At 41.5% G+C, this 22,359-nt stretch overlaps 1 protein-coding gene across 1 annotated transcript in view; it reads left to right on the top strand.

Moving 5' to 3' along the window:
- Positions 1-719: 719 nt before the first annotated feature.
- Positions 720-22,359, top strand: part of DPYSL3 (dihydropyrimidinase like 3) — a 115,513-nt gene continuing 93,873 nt past the window's right edge. The window contains exon 1 of the mRNA XM_059063012.2: positions 720-1,482. Coding sequence (XP_058918995.1) covers positions 1,102-1,482 — 381 coding nt within the window. The 5' untranslated portion in view covers positions 720-1,101. The remainder of the gene's footprint in view (positions 1,483-22,359) is intronic.

The following is a 22,359-nucleotide window of genomic DNA, read 5'->3' as shown; positions in this document are numbered from 1 at the left end:
GCTTAGAGTGCATGTGGGTGGACGTGGAGAAGAGGATGAGGTTGTGAGAGTGTGTCCCAGCACGAATAAAACCTGTGTGTGTGTCAGCTAACAGGAACAGCAAAGTCTTTGGTTGTCCATTTTTGAGGTAAATCTGGACCCTTGTGTGAGGTCAAGGGTACAGTTCTGGCCTCAGTAAGTGAGGTATCAGCCAGGGGGCTGTGCTATGAAGACAGGGTATGAAGAGTATTTTGCAAGGCAAGTCTGATCTGTCGCGTAATTGTGTGTGATGCAAATTAAGGGTGGATAAAAAGCAAAATCTAGGGTGGTAGATATGAAGTAAGAATGGGTTGAAATGTGAGTCAGTTACAGGTTTTTGTGATTGTCAGTGAAGTAAGCTGGTCTGTCTGTATGGCTCTGTAAACCAATAATTCAGGAGTTCATTATGTGAGGGTGCAGGTTTGTGAGGCAGATTCTAGAACTGGGAGCAATCGTGAGACAGTTCTAAGATTAGGATGAGACAGGTCTGGGAATGTGAGTCTGGTAAATCTGAGTTTGTGCATGTGTGTTGCTCTAAATCAGGAAGGATTTGGCTTTTAAATCAACCCACCTGAGCCAATAAGGTTTCTTTTACCTTTTAGTAGGGCAGAGAGACTTGTGTTTGGAAGGCCAACTCCGGAGTGAGTGTGTGTAAAGCAGGGTTTGTGCGCACGTGTGAGTGAGGCGAGTTCTTGAGTGTGACTCTGAGGGTTGCTGGGCGAGCGGGAAGCGTGCGTGTGTGTGCGCGCGCGCGCGCGCCAAATTGGATTTCTCCTTTGGATGGGCGGCGGGGAAGCGTGATCGCGGGAGGCCACACTTTCGGGTCTGGGCGCGCAGGAGGTGCGGCCGGCAGGGCGGGCGAGGCGGGCGAGCAGAACACGCCGCTGCTCCGGCCCCCGCGCCGCGCTCGCTGGCTCGGGGCTCGCAGGGGACTGGCAGGAACCGGAGCAGCACTGCCGCCTCTGGCGCGAAGGCTCAGGCGCCTCCTCCCGCCCCAATCACTGTGGCTCGGCGCACGCTGCCGGCGGCTGCCCTTTCCGCCTCTCGGGAAGAGGACCCGTGGGCCACTGTCGCGATCCAACCATGGCCTCGGGCCGCAGAGGCTGGGACAGCTCCCACGAAGACGATCTGCCCGTGTACCTGGCCAGGCCGGGCACCACGGACCAGGTCCCGCGGCAGAAGTACGGCGGCATGTTCTGCAACGTGGAGGGCGCCTTCGAGAGCAAGACGCTGGATTTCGATGCCCTGAGCGTGGGGCAGCGGGGCGCGAAGACTCCCCGGAGCAGCCAGGGCAGCGTCCGAGGCTCGGGGAGCAGATCTGGCGCCGAGGGGGACACACCGCGCCGGGGCCAAGGCCGAGAGGAGAGCCGGGAGCCCGCGCCCGCGTCGCCCGCTCCCGCTGGGGTGGAGATCCGGAGCGCCACGGGCAAGGAGGTTTTGCAGAACCTCGGCCCCAAGGACAAGGTAGGTGGGCCCGGATCTCCTCTCCGCCTGCCCTCGTTCCCTTTCCAGCCCGGGGCGCCATGGCCCAGGCGCAACTTTTTCCTGCTCACTTTGCAAGGGGATGGAGGACTAGGGGGAGGAAAAGGGCATCCTCCTCTGAGTGCAGCGAGCCCTCCCGGCCCGGATCTGGAGTATTCGTGCGTGTCTTCAACTGTAGCATCTTAGTGCGCGCGGGACGGAGTACGTGGGTCCCCTCGCCTCCCTGCCGCATCCCCGGGCCATCGGTTCTGTGTGGGTGTGTCAGCCCGGCCAGCCCAGGAGTGCTGAGTGATTTCCAGCCCTTTTCTAGGTCTGAGTACCCATCAGCACAATTGTCTTGGTCTCCCCTCTGCCTCTAGATTAAATCTCAAGCCAGGTCACCAGGGCAGAGGGCAGACTGGTCCTGGGAAAATGGGGTCATCTCCATAGTACCCGGATGAAAGTACGGGGTGGGCGGTCTCCCCTCTCACTCTTCCGACATCAGCTCTGTCCCTGAAACTTTTGAGTGTGGAGCCACTAAACTCCCCAAACCCCATGCCTCTTTTCTGTCCTAGATCGACATTTCACATCTGTGTTTGTAAAAAGTATATTTGTGTAGGTAGCTTGGCACAAGACTGGGGATCCAGCTGTCTTTGGAAGAGTATTGTATTTTTTGAAAAATGGGCGAGAGGATTAAGGGTACACATTAAACTGGAGCGAGCTGCAAGTTCCCTGCTGCTTTTCCTTGTGCCAAAGCCAATTTCTTGTATGTGTGTTTTTTAGAAACTCATGTCACACTGAGCTGACTTAAGATATGGCACTGAAACCCAGCTTGCCCTGATTTATTTGTTTATTTCATAGAAAATCAGGACCATAGTTCAGAAAATTCAGGGCCTGAGCAGAGTTGGAGTATTCAGAGTTCAAACGGATGCTTTTGAGTTGGGGAACAATAGTAATCAGATACCTCACCCTTGTCTAGATAATGGCTGCAAAATCCAGCTGCATATATTATACTGCACTAATACTGTTATGAATAATAACCTGAAATGGAAATGTTTGCCTGGGAACAATTACAGTTAACGCTAACCCAAGTTTTAGATGTTTTTCCATTAAAATGCAGCGAGCCAGTGAAAGGACAGGGCTTCTCTGCACTGCATGATTTTTGGAAGTTTAAAAATAATAAAGCTTTAAGTATTAATAGTGGGAAAGAAAGTACTGAAATTAGTACTGTTTTAAGGTGCCTTTGGGGAACAATGTCATTGTGCCTTGGAATCACTTATTTAGTTTGTGATTTTCACATCATCCTTAGTATACAGGATTTTTCTAGGCCTTGCTCAAATACCCTTTTAGGAAAATCTTCTGATCTTTTGGAAAGGGTTTGGCTGATTTCTAAACTGAAGAATGGCCCTGGGGAAAGGTTATTGCCTCTCTTCAGGTCTGACTTTGATCACTATTGAAATGTTCCCTTCCTGACTCTAAGGGGTGGGAGAGGTGATGGAAAAGGTCGGTAACAATTGCCCTGAGTCAGTGCTATTCCCTTTGCTGGAACACCCCTGATGTAAGCCAGATAATATGCCTGGTTTGCAAGATTTAAGAATGGTAACTAGAGAAAGGGAAAATGTTCCTCTTTTAAACCCAACAAGTCTTTCGTTTTCCTTCCTTTTGCAAACCCTGTACTTTTGCCTCTTAATTGAAAAATAATAATACAACCAGGATTTCTAGTGCTACATGGTTATTTCTAAGTTTGGGTTTGCTGTCAGCTTCATCCAGACCATGTTATTATCCCTAATTTCGTTGAATCACACTGTTAGAAGAGACAGCAGAGGTTATCTACTTCTGAACTTGATTATCTCCTTGAGGATAGGGATCTGGTGTTTGGATTTATCTTTGTGGCTGAAATGCCTGGCACATTGGAGGTGCTGGATAAAAGTTTGATAAAACCCCCTTAATGAAGCCATCTCTTTTGCTACATAGGTACAAAATCATCATCTGGCCTCTGTTTAAATACTGCCATTTTCAGGGAGCTCACTTCTTCATGAAGCAATTTTGGATGACTTTACGTTAAAAAAATTAAATAAGCCCAAGCCTACCACCTGTAGTTTCTACAAACTATTCTTAGTTCTGACCACTGGAAATATAATAATAACTATGTTTCCTTATTCTGAGATATCTTAATCATTTTAGGCATGTAGGCTTGTGTATCTGTCAGAAAAGTAGGGGTAATGCCACAGTAACAAACAGTCCCCAAATCTCAGTGGCTTAATTAAACAATAACTGTTTTCTGCTCCTGCTCCTTGTCTGTGATGGATCTGCAGGGCCACTCTGTTCATTATTGCTCCTCAGAGACCTAGACTGATGGAGGTCCCATGTCCTCACATCCATGGTGGGAAAAGCACTTGGTAAATTGCTCACAGCCTCTTAAACTCCCACCCTGAAGTCATGAGCATGACTTATGCTCATATTTCATGGGCCAGAGCAAATCATCAGTCCAAGTCCAACTTCGAAAGAACTGAGAAAGTACAATCTTACTGGGATCCTGTAAGATAGAGGTTAGAAATATTTGGGAAATAGCTTTAAGATCTCTCCCAGATCTGGGGTGCGTTAGTGGGATGAAAACTGGCTCAACCCTTACAAATTATGTGACCATAAATGTGTAACTTATTCTCTGTGCCTTAGTTTTTCTCTTTTGCAAAATGCAGATAACAGTGACTACTTTGCGTATGGTGCTCAATACATGTTAGTTACTGTTACTCATTGATTTTTACTGCCTTTTATATGTTTTAGAGCAATTATCACATTCTTCCTAAAATTCTCTTTTGTAGCCTTACTATTCCTAGCTTCTTCAGCTCTGCATTGTATGAGCCTTTTATCACTTGGATTTCCTTTTCAGGTTATACTATATTTTGTAAGTATTCTTTTGAAAATATAGTGCCCAGAACTGAACACAGTGTTCTAGATGGGATATGGCCATGGCAAAATGCATTAGGCTAGTTACTTTCCGTGATTTATACACAACATATGTTTCTGTAGTAAAGATTACACATAATAATTCATTAATCCATGTCCTACTGTTGTCTCCATAATAAACTCCATGTCATTCAGCCTTCAGAAACTTTTCCACATAAGCCAGGATATCTTCATACTATGTTGGTACAGTTGAACTTAAAACAAAACCAAAAGGAAAAAAATATTTTAACTGCAGGATTTTACTTTTTCCCTCTGTAATATTCATCACCATTTTGCTCATTTTTCTATTATAATGATAATTTTGAAGCTTAATTCTATAGTACAATATCCCTTACTCCAGTTTTGGACTATCTGCAGATTTGATAATAAATATCTCTTTTTGAGCACTTTCTATGTGCCTGACATCTCTATCTCTATCTCTTTATCTGTGTCTTTTCCGGGCATGTTACTGTAATGCAAGGCAAGGACGGACCTTCCCACTACATATACCTTAGAAACCATCTCCTCCATCTCCCTGCCAGTCCATTATTCAGAATTCTTGGAGCTCAGTTGCTCAGTCTTTGAGAACAGTTGCTGCAAAATCCTTATTCTTCCAAGTTTATTTTGAAGCTATAGAAAGAGGTTTTTAAAATATCGTGATAAAATTAAAATATGCTTTGTCTCTAGCATACCTAGTTATTAATTCCCACCTGAAGGAAATGAGTGTAGTTAATAAAAAAAAATAAATTATGAAAGGGTTAAATAACAAAAGTGTTTGGCAGAATAAAAATGTAAAAAATGTCACTGAGTTATACTCCAAATGCCATGTTCCAGGTTTGAGGTATCACTGGCTGTTTCTATTGTGGTTCTGGATCTATCTGTAAACACCTTATTAAATTATGTATTTACATTTTTCTCATGATAGGCATTCATATTGCCAAACTCTTCCACACAACTTTTTGTTTATGAGTTTTGACAGTCAGTACATAAAAAAGCAATTCTAAATGAAAAGTAAATATTTTTTCACCATTTGTCAAGATGGTTTCCATGCATGCAAAAAGGAAATCGCTTCTAGCAGTGAGGAAATTACTAAAGGGAGGAGAATTATGATATATAGTCTGCCAAGAGCAAATGATTCTGCAGACTCTGTCATCCAGTGAAAACAAAGTGAAGACATGATTATGTGGGTCTACTGATAACTCCCTTTCGGGAACTGGGGGTCATTTCTAGTTCCCTGCTTCTCACGTGGGCCACTTTTGTGCAAGGTTTTTCCCTATGAAGTCAGCAGGGCTTTGGGGTCTAGGAGGAGAGAATTTGAAACAAATGAGCTGTGCCTCTTACCTTTCACCATTTGTCTTTGTTGTCCTGGGTGATGGTTTTCAAAATGATTCAGAGAAATTGAAGTCTTCCTCCTTAAGCTACACAAAGGAAGACAGCTGGCAATAGAATTCTAGGCCTATAAAGGCCTCTCTGGTCATCCAAATCGAAACCCTGTAGTGGGCTGCTTGGACAAAGTAAAGTTTGCACTCAGGCTGGGAAAAAATGTTCTTACTTACCTGGCCCTCAGGCCACACTTGAATCTGGGAGTACATTTACTTAGCCAAACTTGGATGTGTTTGAAACCATTCAGAACTTTAGTTTAGTCTGACAGTAGGCATTTGAGGGATATAAAAAACGTGCCTTCTAAGTAATGCTGCGATTGGCAGAGTTCCCTCAAAGTAATGGGCCCTGGAGACAAGGTTTTGCTGATGGCTCTTGTAAGTAATGTTTTAGAAGCCAGAGGAAGGTCTGTGATACTTTTCTGTGAGTGATTTCTATAGCTGATTCTCTTTATGATTAGTTTCCAGTAATCAAATAATGTTCCTGTGAGACAGTGGATAAAGCTTCCTAGGAAGAGGAAATCTGGCCAAGCGGAATGGAATCCTTGAATGCAAGTTCAGCCCTTCTTTTGCAAGAGGAGGCAGAGGTCTATTTGGGTGTGTAAGCACTTTTAAAAAACTAAACCTTCAGGAAAATGTCATATTAAAATTTATCTGTACTCTTAACGTGGACTCACATGGCATTCAAAAAATAGTTCAACTCCATCCAAAAAACAGTGAGATGAGGCAGAAAAAAAGACAACTGGATAAAGCATTAGCTTCCTTTAACCAGCTAGCTATACAATTTAGGCAAGTTACCTCCCTTCTCTCTGAGTTTTAGTTTCCTCCTTTCTAAAATGAAGGGGCTGGACCAGTGGTCTATAAACTTTTCTGATTGTGTACCTTTATGCAAAAATTTTTTCAGCATGCTCTCTTTCTATATATGTGTATATATATGTATATATACATATATGTACACACATGTGCATATATAAAAATTATATATACAAATAATATATTAATATCTTATGACATTATTAGATACAAAGAAAAAGTACAAACTAAAAAAGAAGAGTTATCTTCATAAATATAAATCCTGATATTTTTTTCTTGTACCCTGGTGGTTCATCTTGCCCTCCCAGTTGGGTGAGTGCTTGTAAGTCTATGATCTTTGGAACAAAGCCATAGCAGTCAGTGGTTCTAATATGAATATAATAGTCATTAATGAGTTCACTGTCACCCTGAGTCCTTCAGGGACATATCGTCTTTTATGGACCAGTATCTAAGAGACAAGTTCCAAACCATTGAAGGCTTGTGATGAGGCTGCAGGCCAGGTGATGGCTAGTGTTCAGTATACTCTTTATAAATATATGTCTGGGGTTGGGCCACTGGGGCGTGGATAACAAGGGTCACCATAAATATGATGAGGATTCCCCAAATCTCCCTTCATGCACTAATATTCTCTTTTCTCATTGATTCAAAAACATTTACTAAGCACCAGCTATGTAGATGAGCAATCAAAAACTAATGTTAGAGGAACAAAGGTGAACCAAATAGATACACTTAGGAAAACATAAACTGCCTTTTGTCATAATCTTTCAGAGAAAACTGCCATTAACACAAGAGTGTATTATCTTTACTCCAAAATAAAAGTGGGAACATGCGGTATTATCTGTTTTTAAACAGTTTTTTTTAACCACTTTTTAAAACATCTAATAAAGTTTATTTGTGAGGGCAGGTTTAGGTTCATTGCAAACTTGGGTGGAAAGTACAGAGATTTCCCATATTTCTCCTGTGCCCACTCTTGCATAGCCTCCATTATCAGCTTCCCCCACCAGAGTGGTATATTTGTTGCAATCGATGGACCTATTGACACATTCTCATCACCCAAAGTCCATAGTTTACATTAGGGTTCACTCCTGGTGTTGTGCATTCTGTGGATTTTGACAAATGTATAGTGACATATATCCAGTAGTACAGTATCATACAGAGTATTTTCACTGCTCCAAAAATCCTTTGTGTTCCTCCTGTTCATCCCCCCCACTTCCTCTAACCCCTGGCAACTATAAATATTTTACTGTTTCTATAGTTTTGCCTTTTCCAGAATGTCATACAGTTGGAATCATATAATATCTAACCTTTGCAATTGCTTTCTTTTACTCAGTAATATGCATTTAAATTTCTTCTGTGTCCTTTCATGGTTTGATAGCACATTATGTTTTAGCACTGAATATTCTGTTGTCTAGATTAACTACAGTTTATTTATCCATTCATTTACTGAAGGACATTTTAGCTGTGTCCAAGTTTTGGCAATTAGGACCTAAAGCTGTTGTAAACATTCATTTGCAGCTTTTTGTGTGGACATGATTGTTTTTTCTCTTTTATTTATTTATTATTTATTTTTAAAAATAGATCTTTATTGGAATATAATTACTTCGCAATACTGTGTTAGTTTCTCTTGTACACCCAAGTGAATCAGCCATATGCATACTTATATCCCCATGTCCCCTCCCTCTTGAGCCTCCCTCCCACCCTCCCTATCCCACCCCTCTAGGTCGTCACAAAGCCAATCTCCCTGTGCTATGCAGCTGCTTCCCACCAGCCAACTGTTGTACATTCGGTAGTGTATATATGTCAATGCTACTCTCACTTTGCCCCAGCTTCTCCGTCCCCCGCCTGTGTCCTCAAGTCCATTCTCTTGGACATAAATTTTTAGTTCATTTGAGTAAGTTGAGTATGATTCCTGGATCATATGATGAGTATGTTTAGTTTTGTAAGAAATCTCCAAAGCAGAAGAAGTAAGAAGTCTTCCAGAGTAGCTGTACCATTTTGTATTCCCACCAGCAATGAATAAGAATTCCTTTTGCTTCACATCCTCGTCAGCATTTGGTATTATCGCTATTTTGGATTTTCGCCATTCTAATAGGCGTGTAGTAGTATGTCGTTGTTGCTTTAATTTGCAATTCCCTAATGACGTGCAATGCTGAACATGTTTTTATATGCTTACTTGTCTTCTGTATATCTTCATCTTATGAGGTGTCTGTTCAGGTCTTTTGCCCATTTTTAAATTGGGTTGTTCATTTTATTATTGTTTATTGTTTTAAGACGTCTTTGTATTTTTTGGATAAGAATCCTTTATCTCATGTGTCTCTTGCAAGTATTTTCTCCCAGTCTGTGGCTTCTAATTCTCTTAACATTTTCTTTTGTGGGGCAAAAGTTTTAAAATTTTAATCAAGTCCAGCTTACCCATTATTTCTTTCATGGATTGTACCTTTGTTGTTGTATCTGAAAAGTCATTGTCATACCCAAGGTCATCTAGATTTTCTTCTATCTGATTTTCTAGGGGTTTAGAATTTTGCATTTTATTGATACATTTAGGTTTGTGATCCTTTTTTTTTTTTTGTGGTACACGGGCCTCTCACTGTTATGGCCTCTCTCGTTGCGGAGCACAGGCTCCAGACGCGCAGGCTCAGTGGCCATGGCTCACGGGCCTAGCCGCTCCGCGGCATGTGGGATCTTCCCGGACCGGGGCACGAAGCCATGTCCCCTGCATTGGCAGGCGGATTCTCAACCGCTGTGCCACCAGGGAAGCCCTGTGATCCATTTTGAGTTAAATTTTGTGAAGGGTATAGGATCTGTGCCTAGATTCATTTTGTTGCATGTGGATGACCAGTTGTTCCAGCACCATTTGTTGAAAAAGACTATCTTTGCTCCATTGTATTCCCTTTGTTCCTTTGTCTAAGATCAGTTGCCTGTATTTATATGGGTCTATTTCTAGGTTCTCTATTCTGATCCATTAATCTATTTCTTTATCCATTTGCCAAAACCACTCTGTCTTGATTACTGTAAGTGTTGAAGTTGGATAACGTCAGTTCCTTAGAGTTTCTCACCATTAAGCGTTCAGATTGTCCATTTCTTCTTGTGTGAGTTTTAGCAGATTGTGTCTTTCAGGGAATTAGTCCATTTCATCTGGGTTATAAAAATTATGGGTGTAGAGTATTTCATAATATTCCCTTATTATCCTTTTAGTGTACATGGGATCTATAGTGATGTCCCCTCTTTTATTTTTGATATAAATAATTTATGTCTTCTTTTTCCTTAATTATCCTGCCTAGATGCTTATCAATTTTATTGATCTTTTTGAAAAATCAGCTTTTGGTTTAATTTTCTCTATTGCTTTTTTTTTTTTGATTTAGTTGATTTATGTTCTAATTTTTATTCTTTCTTCCCTTACTTTGGATCTAATTTGTCTTTCTTTTCTAGTTTCTTAATATGGAAGCTTACACTATTGATTTTAGATCTTTCTTCTTTTCTAATATATGCATTCAGTGTTATAAATTTCCCTCTAAGCAGTGCTTTAATTGCATCCCATGGATTTTGATATGTTGTATTTTCACTTTTATTTAGCTCAAAATATTTTAAAATTTCTTTTGAGATTTCTGCTTTGACCCATGTGTTACTTAGAAGGGTGTTGTTTAATCTCCAATTATTTTGGGGATTTTCCAGCTGTCTTTCTCTTATTGATTTCTAGTTTAATTCTATTGTGGTCTGAAAATAAATATTATATGATTTCTATTCTCTTAAATTTGTTAAAGTATGTTTTATAGCCCAGAATGTGGTATATCTTGGTGAATATTCTGTGTGAGCTTGAGATGAATGTATAGTCTGCTGTTGTTGGATGAAATAGTCTGTAGCTATCAGTTATATCTAGTTTATTGATAGTCCTGTTGAGTTCAACCATGTCTTTATTGATTTTCTGCCTGCTGGATTTGTCCATTTTGGATAGAGGAGTGTTAAAATCTCTAAGTATAACAGTGGGTTTATCTATTTCTCCTGGCAGTTCTATCACATTTTGCCTCACATACTTTGATGCTCTGATTTTAGGCATGTATACATTAAAAATTGTTATGCCTTCCTGTAGCATTGACCCCTTTATCATTATGTAATGCCCTTCTTTATACCTGATAACTTTCCTACTTTGAAGTCTGCTCTGAAATGAATATAGCTACCCCTGCTTTCTTTTAATTAGTATTAGCATGGTATATTTTCTACTTTTAGTTTATATGTGTCTTTATATCTAAAGTTGATTTCTTGTAGACAATGTATAGCTGGGTTGTGTTTTTTGATCAACTCTGACAATCTGTCTTTTAATTGGTGCATTTAGACCGTTCACACTCAAAATGATTATTGATATAGTTGGGTTAATATTTACTGGATTTGTTAGTGTTTTCTACTTGTTGTCCTTGTTCTTTGTTCTTATTTTTGTCTTCCATTCTTTTTTTGCCTTTTATGATTTTAATTGAGCATTTTATGTGATTCCATTTTCTCTGTTTTCTTCGCATATCAGTTATACTTCTTTTTTACTTTTCTTATTGGTTGCACTAGAGTTTGCAATATACATTTACAACTAACCCAAGTCTACTTTTCAAATAACACTGTACTGCTTCACAGGTAGTACAAGTACCATATAGTAACCAAATATTCTAATTTCTTCCCACCTATTCCTTGTGTCATTGCTGATATTCATTTCACTTATATATAAGCATAAATAAATAAATAAATAAATAAAGGAATACATTTTTGCTATTATTATTTTGAACAAATTGTTACATATTAGATCAATTAAAAATAAAAATTTTGGGCTTCCCTGGTGGCGCAGTGGTTGAGAATCCACCTGCCGATGCAGGGGACATGGGTTCGTGCCCCGGTCCAGGAAGATCCCACATGCCGTGGAGCGGCTAGGCCCATGAGCCATGGCCGCTGAGCCTGCGCATCTGGATCCTGTGCTCTGCAATGGGAGAGGCCACAACAGTGAGAGGCCCGTGTACCACAAAAAAAAAAAAAAAAAAAAAAAAAAATTTATTTTGTCTTCACTTGTTCCTTCTCCTGTGCTCTCTTCCTGTCTTTATGTAGATCCAAATTTCTGAGCTATATCATTTTCCTTCTCTTCGAAGAACTTCTTTGAACATTTCTTACAAGGCATCTCTTGCCGACAAATTCCCTCAATTTTCGTTTGTCTGAGAGTCTTTACTTCTCCTTCACTTTTGAAGGATGTTTTGCAAGTTCAGATTTCTAGTCTGTTTTTTTTTCTCTCTCAGTACTTCAAGTATTTTACTCCATTCTCTTCTTGCTTGCATCATTTCTGAGAAGTCAGATGCAATACTTCTCTTTGCTCCTCTGTAGGTAAGGTGTTTTTACCCCCTCTGGCTTCTTTCAAGATTTTTTTAAAATCTCTGATTTAATTAAATTTGAATATGATATGCCTAGGTGTAGTTTTTTCATTTGTTTGCTTTGTTTTTTTGGCTTACTTTTTTTTTTTTTTTTTTTGCGGTACGCGGGGCTCTCACTGTTGTGGCCTCTCCCGTTGCAGAGCACAGGCTCCGGATGCGCAGGCTCAGCGGCCATGGCTCACGGGCCCAGCCGCTCCGTGGCACGTGAGATCCTCCCGGACCGGGGCACAAACCTGTGTCCCCTGCATCGGCAGGCGGACTCTCAACCACTGCGCCACCAGGGAAGCCCTGGCTTACCATTTTGTGAGCTTCCTGGATCTGTGGTTTGGTGTCTGACATTAATTTGGGGGAAATTCTCAGTCATTATTGCTTTAAATATTGCTTCTGTTTCTTTCTTATCCTTCTGGTATTCCCATTATGTACATGTTACACCTTATGTAGTTGTCCCAATGTTCTTGGATATTCTCTTCTGTTTTTTTTTTTTTTTTTCTTTTTCAGTCTTTTTTCTCTTTCCTCAGTTTTGGAAATTTCTGTGGTTATAACCTCAAATTCAGAGTTCAGGTTTTCTTCAGTTGTATCTAATCTACTAAAGAGCCCATCAAATACATTCTTTATTTCTGTTATAGTGTTTTTGTTCTCTAGCAATTTTTTTATCCTTTGTTAGAATTTCCATCTCTCTCCTTATATTATATCTCTGTTCTTGCATGTTGTCTACCTTTTTCATTGACACCCTTAACATATTAATCATACTTTTGCCAAATTCCTTGTCTGATAATTCCAACATTCCTGACATATGACTCTGTTTCTAATGCTTATTCAATCTCTTCAAACTGTGGGGTATTTTTTGTTGTTTATTTTGCTTTTAGTATGCCTTGTTATTTATTATTATTATTTTAAAATATTTATTTATTTATTTGGCTGTGCTGGGTCTTAGTTGTGGCCCACAGGATCTTTGTTGCAGCGTTCGTGATCTTTAGTTGCAGCATGCAAACTCTTAGTTGTGGCACGTGGGATCTAGTTCCCTGACCAGGGATCAAACTGGGGCCCCCTGCATTGGGAGCGTGGAGCCTTAGCCACGGGACCACCAGGGAAGTCCCTGCCTTGTTATTTTATTTTTGAAAACTGGACATAATGTACTGGGTAAAAGGAACTACAATAAATAGACCTTTACTAATGTGGTGGTAAGATGTGGATGTAGGGGAAGCATTCTGTAGTGCTATGATTAGGTCTCAGTCTTTTGGTGAACCTGTGCCTCTGAACTGTGAACTTCACCAATTTCACAGTCCTCCCCTGACACCTATTAGATGGGACAGGATGGCTGGAGGGGGCTGGAGTTGTGTATTTTCCTTCTCCCACACAGGAGGCTGGAGGTGGCTAGTGCTGGGTATTTCTTCCTCTGCCTCAGGGAGGTTAGGCTCTGATTAATTAGTTACTTCTGAAGGCAGGCCTTGTTAAGAAGAACAGAATGCTCTGGTGTATTTCAAAAGGGTTCTTTTTCTCCCCTCTCTGCCAGAAGCAGCAGGGGATTTTTCACTCTGAGGTCCAAGGAAAGCTCTTGGAGGTAACAGTCACAGAACTGTGAGGGGTCTCTGTTAACTGGATAACTGGGTCCCCTGGAGTTTTTAACTCTCAGAGTTGTCCACATGCTGAGCCTCCAGAATTCATCAATCCCAGTTCAGGTTTTCCTACCTTGGCACTGGTTCCCTTGGTAGTGTTTGCTTCTGATTTTCTGTTCAGGTAAGTTGTGATTCTGTATTCACCTGTTTTCTCCAGTTTGGGGGGCAGTGGTTTTCCCTGTGTCCTCACCTTAAGAGTTGTTTGTGTGTTAGTTTGCTCAGCAATTTCCTTGTCAGGATGGAGTGGCAACTTCTTAGCTCCTTACATGTTGGATCTGAAACCCTAAACTATTTTTTCTAACTTGTTATTATGGCGTCTTTACAGAGCATCAAAGATTTTCTAAAATATAACTTATAATAGCAGTATAGTACTCTACTGTGAGGCATCACATATTTAATCACTTATGCCTTTTAATTGGACATTTATATTTTTGTTTTCAGTTTTGACTTCATTTTTACTTTCTCTTCTTTTGCTACTGCAAATAAGGAAGTGATAGACCTCCTTCTAGCTAAATCTTTTTGCATATTCACTTCATTACCATTTGTCAGTGGAAAATTCCTAGAAGTAGACACCTGTGGTGTGGTCATTTTCAGCTGCAGGAACACTTGAGTATGGAATGGTTGTTTCCTGTGTGAAACTTCACGGGCAGGATTCTGCAGTGTATAAAGCCAGGAAAGTATTTTGTGTAAATTCTGTAAGAAAGACGGGTACAGTCTGGGCCAAATTGCTCAATAACAGATGAGATTAAGGGGACACAAAGCCAGGTAAATGGGGACAAAGTAAAAGACATGGGAAGAAGAAGATTTTAAATCTTAGCTGGAGATAAAAATATGGACAGGAAGAAAGTTAAAGTTGTAAAAGGAGATCCACTAAAAAATAGAATTTTTCTCTACCAAAGTAGTTCCCACCAAAATCTATTGTTATTTTACTTTTCCTTGAGTTTAGGGCACAAATATGAGGTTCAAGGTGTGTTCTAATGCAGAGATCCATTTATGGAATACTAATTTATGCAAGGTACTACTGTCTTTAATCCTCACAATAACTCTACAAAATAAGTATTAATAGCTGCGTAGTCTGGGAGAGAAACTGAATCTCAGAGAGGTTATTTGACTTCCTGTAGTCATATAACTAGAAATGGACAAAGGATTTAAGCTCTTAGACTGTCCAACTGCTTTTTATACCACTTTGCTGTTCTCCTAATATGTGATGGCAGCTAAGAATTAGTTCTGAATGGGGTCAAGCACCTGGCACTGGCTTGGCTAAGAGGATTATCCAGAATAAAATATCTACTGGTGAGACTTTTTGGAGAGTAAGAGGATGGGGCTCTCAGAATCGAAATAGGAAAGCAGAGTTTGGTCAAGTCCAAAAGGTGAGCTCAGTGGCTAAAGCAGAAAATACCGGAAGTTAGGAGGCCCTAGAAAGAGACCAGGAGATAGAACAAGGGAAGGAAGAAGTAGACAGGGACTCAAGATAGTTGTCATGAAATGCACCAAATACCTAATAATTATTTTTTAAAAATTTACTTTATTGAAGAATAGTTGATTTACAGTGTTGTGTTAATTTCTGCTGTACAGCAAAATGATTCAGTTATACATATATATATTCTTTTTTATATTATTTTACATTATGGTTTGTCACAGGATATTTAATATAGTTCCCTGTGCTATACAGTAGGACCTTGTTGTTTATCCATTTTCTATGTAATAGTTTGCATCTGCTAATCCCAAACTCCCAGTCCAACTCCCCCACCGCCCACCCCTTTTTCACAAGTCTGATCTGATCTCTATGTCTGTGAGTCTGTTTCTGTTTGGTAGATAAGTTCATTTGTGTCATATTTTAGATTCCACATATAAGTGATGTCATATGGTATTTGTCTTTCTCTTTCTGACTTACTTCACTTAGTATGATAATTGCTAGTCCATCCACGTTGCTGCAAATGGCATTATTTCATTCTTTTTGATGGCTGAGTAGTATTCCGTTGTATATATGTACCACATCTTCTTTATCCATTCCTCTGTTGATAGACATTTAGGTTGTTTCCATGTCATGGCTATTGTGAATAGTGCTGTTATGAACATTGGGGTGCACGTATCTTTTTGAATTATAGTTTTGTCCAGATATATGCCCAGGAGTTGGATTGCTGGATCATATGGCAACTCTATTTTTAGTTTTTTGAGGAAACTTTGTACTGTTTTCCATAGTAGCTGCCCCAATTTACATTCCTACCAACAGTGTAGGAGGGTTCCCTTTTCTCCACACCCTCTCCAGCATTTACTATTTATAGATTTTTTTTTTTTTTTTTTTTTTTTTTGCGGTATGCGGGCCTCTCACTGCTGTGGCCTCTCCCATTGCGGAACACAGGCTCCGGACGCGCAGGCCCAGCGGCCATGGCTCACAGGCTTAGCTGCTCCGCGGCATGTGGGATCCTCCCGGACCAGGGCACGAACCCGTGTCCCCTGCATCGGCAGGCGGATTCTCAACCACTGCGCCACCAGGGAAGCCCTCTTTATAGATTTTTAAATGATGGCCATTCTGACTGGTGTGAGGTGATACCTCATTGTAGTTTTGATTTGCATTTCTCTAATTATTAGTGATGTTGAGCATCTTTTCATGTGCCTGTTGGCCATCTGTATGTCTTCTTTAGAGAAATGTCTATTTAGGTCTTCTACCCATTTTTTTTTTTTTTTTTTTTTTTTTTTTTGTGGTACGTGGGCCTCTCACTGTTGCGTCCTCTCTCGTTGTGGAGCACAGGCTCTGGATGCACAGACTCAGTGGCCATGGCTCATGGGCCCAGCCGCTCCGCGGCATGTGGGATCTTCACGGACCAGGGCACGAAGCCGTGTCCCCTGCATCGGCAGGCGGACTCTCAACCACTGCGCCACCAGGGAAGCCCTGCCCATTTTTTGATTGGGTGGTTTTGTTGTTGCTGAGTTGTGTGAGCTGTTTGTATATTTTGGAAATTAAGCCCTTCTCGGTTGCATCGTTTGCAGATATTTTCTCCCAGTCCATAGGTTGTCTTTTCATTTTGTTTGTGGTTTCTTTTGCTGTACAAAAGCTTGTAAGTTTGATTTGGTCCCATTTGTTTATTTTTGCTTTCACCTAATAATTATTTTTATTGGGTGCTGTGGCTTGCTGGTTGCTTGACCTGATTTAAAGGCACTTGCTAAGGGCAGATAGTATTCAAAGGATCGTGGCAGAGATGGAGCTCAGATCCAGATGTGCAGGATTCTGGAGCCCACACACCACTATTAATGCCAGTCTCTTTTTTTTTTTTTTTTTTTTTTTTTTGTGGTACGCGGGCCTCTCACTGTTGTGGCCTCTCCCGTTGCGGAGCACAGGCTCCGGATGCGCAGGCTCAGCGGCCATAGCTCACGGGCCCAGCCACTCCGCGGCATGTGGGATCTTCCCGGACCGGGGCACGAACCTGTGTCCCCTGCATCGGCAGGTGGATTCTCAACCACTGAGCCACCAGGGAAGCCCAATGCCAGTCTCTCTTTTTTTTTTTTTTTTTTTCAGTATGCGGGCCTCTCACTGCTGCGGCCTCTCCCATTGCGGAGCACAGGCTCCGGACCCGCAGGCTCAGCGGCCATGGCTCACGGGCCCAGTTGCTCCACGGCATGTGGGATCTTCCCGGACCAGGGCACGAACCCGTGTCTCCTGCATCGGCAGGCGGACTCCCAACCACTGCGCCACCAGGGAAGCCCGCCAGTCTCTTTTGAGGGCAGAATCACTTGGTTTATTTCCAAGAAGCTAGACTATGTCCAAAGAGAAAAGATGCTGTGCTTACAGGGAGTTGGAAGTGGGCTGGGGAAGGGCTGTTTTCCTCTGACTACATCCTGTCACTTAGATAGAAATAAATAAAGCCAATGAAATGGAAAATTGTATGATTAATGGATACTGAGTAAGAAGGAAGATAATACAGTTGATAAATGATGATATGTCACACAATTGGTAGTGAGGGGAAACCTTTCCAGAGATACACTTTTCTGTATTCTACAGTTTTCTACACACCACCAAGGGAGAGTCAGGAAGCCAGTGAGATTACAGGTGGGGAACAGGGAGTTTGAAGTGGGTGGAGGTGATTTGAAATGAAGACAATATCTGGCAATGCTTGCTTTCAGCTAAGTGTCTGCAAATGAAAGGATTAGGTGTCACTCAATTATCTACAATAGGTGTTTGTAAACTTTTTCTGTAAAGGTCCAGATAGTGAATACTTTAGGCTTTTCAGGCAATAAGCTATCTGTCCCAACTACTAAACTCTATATAGCAAAGCTTTCCGTAGACAATATGTAAATGAAGGCTGTGGCTGTGTGCCAGTAAAACCTTATTTGCAGCATCAGGTGTTGCACTGGATTTGACCGAAGAGCAATAGTTTGCTAACCCCTGATCTTGAATATAAGAAAAGGGGCATCAGTGTGTGTGTGTGTGTGTGTGTGTGTGTGTGTGTGTATGTTGGAATGGCAGAGTGAGTCATGGCAACTTGTCAGTATGAAAAGATGTAGAAATTTGCAGTAGGTATAGGAACTATGCAAGATCGTCTAAAAGGCTCGGAAACACCTGTCCCTCTTTCCGGGTGTCTGAGATTGGAGGAGGACATTACAAATAAATACATATCTGACCATGAAGAGGAGAACTATGCAAGCTATTTTAAAAGAATGAAATATGAGGCTTCCCTGGTGGCGCAGTGGTTGAGAGTCCGCCTGCCGATGCAGGGGACACGGGATCGTGCCCCGGTCCGGGAAGATCCCACATGCCGCGGAGCGGCTGGGCCCGTGAGGCATGGCCGCTGAGCCTGCGCGTCCGGAGCCTGTGCTCCGCAACGGGAGAGGCCACAACAGTGAGAGGCCCGCAAAAAAAAAAAAAAAAAAAAAAAAAAAAGAATGAAATATGAAGTGGAGGCAAGGCTTTGTAAAGGACAGGAGAAAGGGACAGGGTAAGGAGGATGACCTGGACATGACAGTTAGAAAGAAAGAAAGGAAGCCTGAGCGATTAGGAAGGAGGAGGTCAAGCTTTGCTGGGGTGCTTGAAAAAGGAGAGGTGCGAGGGCAGCAAACAGCTTGGAGCTGCAGAGAGGAGAGGGGCCTGTGGAGAAGACCTCCTGGAGATGTTAACAGAAGGTGGTAGTATTAAGTGAATGGGGAGAAGGTTAGGCTCACTCACTCTTTTTTTTTTTTTTTTAAATTTCCTTCTGCCTACTTGAACCCAAGCAGAAAGAGAACCACCCTCCTACTCTTAAGACTTGTCAACAGATTAAAAATGGGGAGATTTGAGAGCTGACATGATGGCTTATCCAATAGAAGTGTGATCAGGATTTTCAGGTTAAGGATATCCTTGGGCTGGTGTTTATTACCTCTTGGAAGATGTGTGCTTACCATTCAGGAAACCTGACTTGGGAGGCAGAAACTCCACTGCAGCTGGCTCCCCTTGAGGCCTGCAGGCAGTGTCAGTGACTATCCACTCACTGTTTCCTTCACTGATTCTCTCAACCATTTGTGGCTCCAACAGATATTTACTGAGAGTCCACTATGAGCCTCTTCCGGGTCACCAGCCATTGGGGATCTGTCAGGTACTTGAAGGGTTCGTGTGGAAGAGGTGATGGCAGCTTCAAAAAATGAGCACTCAGAAGCTGGGAGCTGGGCCTGCATCAGGTCAGAGGTGGGGGGAGGGGAGGAAATGGATATTCACGAAAAGAGTTCTCTATCACAAGACAGATTTTTTCCAACTAGACTGTAGAATCTCAGAGCTAGAAGCCGTTTCGGAGATCATTTTGTCTCTTTCACTTTAGAAATAGCAAAACTGAGAGCCCAAGATGGGAATAAAGATGAAAAATAAAATTTATTGAGTGCTTATTACATGCCAGGCACTGTTTTTTTAAAACAGTAGTAAAATATACATAACAAAATTTATCATTTTGACCATTTTAAAGTACATTTCAGTGGTAGTAAGTCCATTTACAATGTTGGACAATCGTGACCAGTATCTAGTTGCAGAACTTTTCCATAACCCCGAGAGGAAACTCTCCACCCATTAAGCAGTTGTTCCCCATGCCTCCCTCCCTCCAGCTCTTGGTAACCACTAATCTGCTTTCTGTCTCTATAGATTTGCCTGTAATGGCCATTTCATATAAATGGAATCATACACTAGGAAGCCCTTTTGTGTCTGGCTTCTTTCACTGAGCATAATGTTTTCAGGGTTCATCCAAGTTGTGGCACCCATCAGTACTTTATTCTTTTCTGTGGCAGGATAATATTCTATTGTGTGGATATATTACATTTGGTTTTTCTATGCACCAGCAAATGGACATTTGGGTCATTTCTGCTTTTTTGGTTGTTGTGAATGGTGCTGTGCCAGGCACGTTTTAAAAGCATTTTACGTTTATTAGTTTAATTCCGTTCACAAAAACCTTGGAGGGAAGTTCTCTAATTACATTGATTTTACAAATGAGAAAAAAAAGATTAGATCACATACCCAAGTCACACACTTACAAGAAGGGGGTTGGAAGGGTGGAGCTAAGACCCAAATTTCCTATCTCCCCGCCCAGTGCTCTTTCCACTCTGCACACTAGCTCAGCTCTGTGAGGGCAGGACCCGCCACTCACTCCTGGCTGCTCTTCCTTAATGTTCACCACAGTCACATGTGCTCAGTGTATTTGCTATAAACTAGGTGAATTGAACCCCTCTGCTGAATAATACATAGGAAGCTAAGGAAGGACTAGAGATTATTTATAGGAAGTCGCTTTTTATTTTAATATTAAATATAGAGAACACCTGACTCAATAGCAGGACATTGTAAATAATTTATGGCCAATAATAATAATAATAATAATAATAATTTATGGCCTATTCATAGGACAGAATACTATAGAGCCATTAAAAACAATGCTGTGGAAGCATAGAGGCGTGAGAAGGTGTTTCTGGGTTAGTCCCTCCACTCTCTGAAGCAAGTCACCATCAACAACTTGAGTAGGAAAATAGATTTACAGAGGTTCAGTAACCTGCATGAGCTCAAACAGTTTTCAAAGCCAGAATTCTGTCTGAATCCCCAAACCCACTCTCTCAGCCACAATAAAAAAGTAAACAGAAATTTAACAAAATCTTAGCAGTGGGATAGTGGATTAACTTATGTTTTCTTCTATTTCTTCAGAACATTTTTCACATTTTTTTTTACAGTGACCTTGCATTGCTTTTCAAACTGAATAAGAGCTTTGCATTTTCTCTTTCAAAGAAAAGAATCCTGCTTAAATAAGCCTCAGAATGTAGTTGATTAAAAAGAAAAGATTAAACCTCTCATGGAAGAAAATACAGGCCACAAGAAAAGTAAAGAACAGTTGCTGGCAAGATACACTCAGTGGAGGTCTGGTTTTATGGTTGCCTTATCATCTCAACATTTGGGAACTATTAATGGGTGCTGACCACTCCTTTTCCCTAAATAAGCATTTCTATTTCCCAGTTCCTTGCAAAGCTCTTCTGATGATTAGAGAAAGCAGTTAACAAGCCACACGAAATCCTATGCAGTTGTAGCCTGGTCTTGTGTGACATGGTGGAAATTAGAAGTATTCAGTTGCTTAAGTTACACCCCTCAATTCTCTAACCTCTATCTAAAATTTTACCTTGTTCTCATTTCTTCTTTTATCAGATTTTTTTTCCTGTGATGAGAACTTTGAAGATCTACATCGTAGCAACTTTCACATATACAATATAATAGTATTAACTGTAGTCCCCATGCCATCCATTACATCCCGTGACTTACTTACTGTGTAACTGGAGGTTTGTACCTTTTGACGCCCTTTGACTCATTTGCCCTCCCCTGCCTCTGGCCACAGCCGCCAGTTTCTCTGTATCTATGTATTTTTGGTTTTTGTTTTTTTTTAGGGATTCCACATTTAAGTGAGATTCTCATTTCTGACTATTGCCAGTAAGCACTGGCTTGGGGCCTGATTTTTATCTTCTCTGTGTAATCTCCATAAGGGATTTGAGAAATAACCCTTCTTCACATTGTTAATACAAGAACAATACTAGTTTGTTATTGTTTGTTACTGTGGGTAGGAACCACATTACAGAAAAACTAGTCATTGTTGCTAAGGACTTAGGTTGTTGATATTTAATTCCGCATTTCCCCTTTCAAGTCCCGTCTCCTCATTCAATCAGCAGTGATGTGGCTCCACCATAACTGTAATATTGTCATAATTTCCATAGAAACCATCTGTAGAGCTGCAAACACAGGATTACACCCTCCCTGCAGGCTGAGGCAGGAAGGCCAGATGGGCTGTGAAGGGGAAAAGGTCCTCAATGGGACATAAATCACTTGGTGCCGGGTGGTGCGGGGTGGCGGGGGAGGAAGCCACTTTAGGAGGAAAACTGTTTGGTACAGTCTTTGCCACAGGGTAAAATTCCTGAATAAAGTGGCCAGCCGTGTAGGCTCCTTTCCAAGGCCAGTGTCTAGGCCTGGTTATTTGTTTGGACCCTGATGCTAAGGAAGCTGAAGCCAGATTTCTTCCTGTGTGGGCTGCTGACTTCCTTGGTCATCAGCCACAGACAGACAGACAGACAGACAGAAGGCCCTGGTCAGCTCCTGTGTGTATGAAGATAGGGGGAGAAGTAACATGTAATGCCATCCCAGTGTGCCAGGCTGGACACTTCACATGAGTATCTCTTAGGACCTTCACAGCATCCCTGAGGGGAAGATATTATTATTATTCCCATTTTACAGATGAGGTAGCTGGGCTACTG

Source organism: Kogia breviceps, chromosome 4 (assembly GCF_026419965.1).
Source record: "Kogia breviceps isolate mKogBre1 chromosome 4, mKogBre1 haplotype 1, whole genome shotgun sequence".
NCBI classification, from domain to species: domain Eukaryota; kingdom Metazoa; phylum Chordata; class Mammalia; order Artiodactyla; family Physeteridae; genus Kogia; species Kogia breviceps.
Note: the sequence above shows the minus strand (reverse complement) of the source record. Positions and strands in the feature narration are given on the sequence as shown.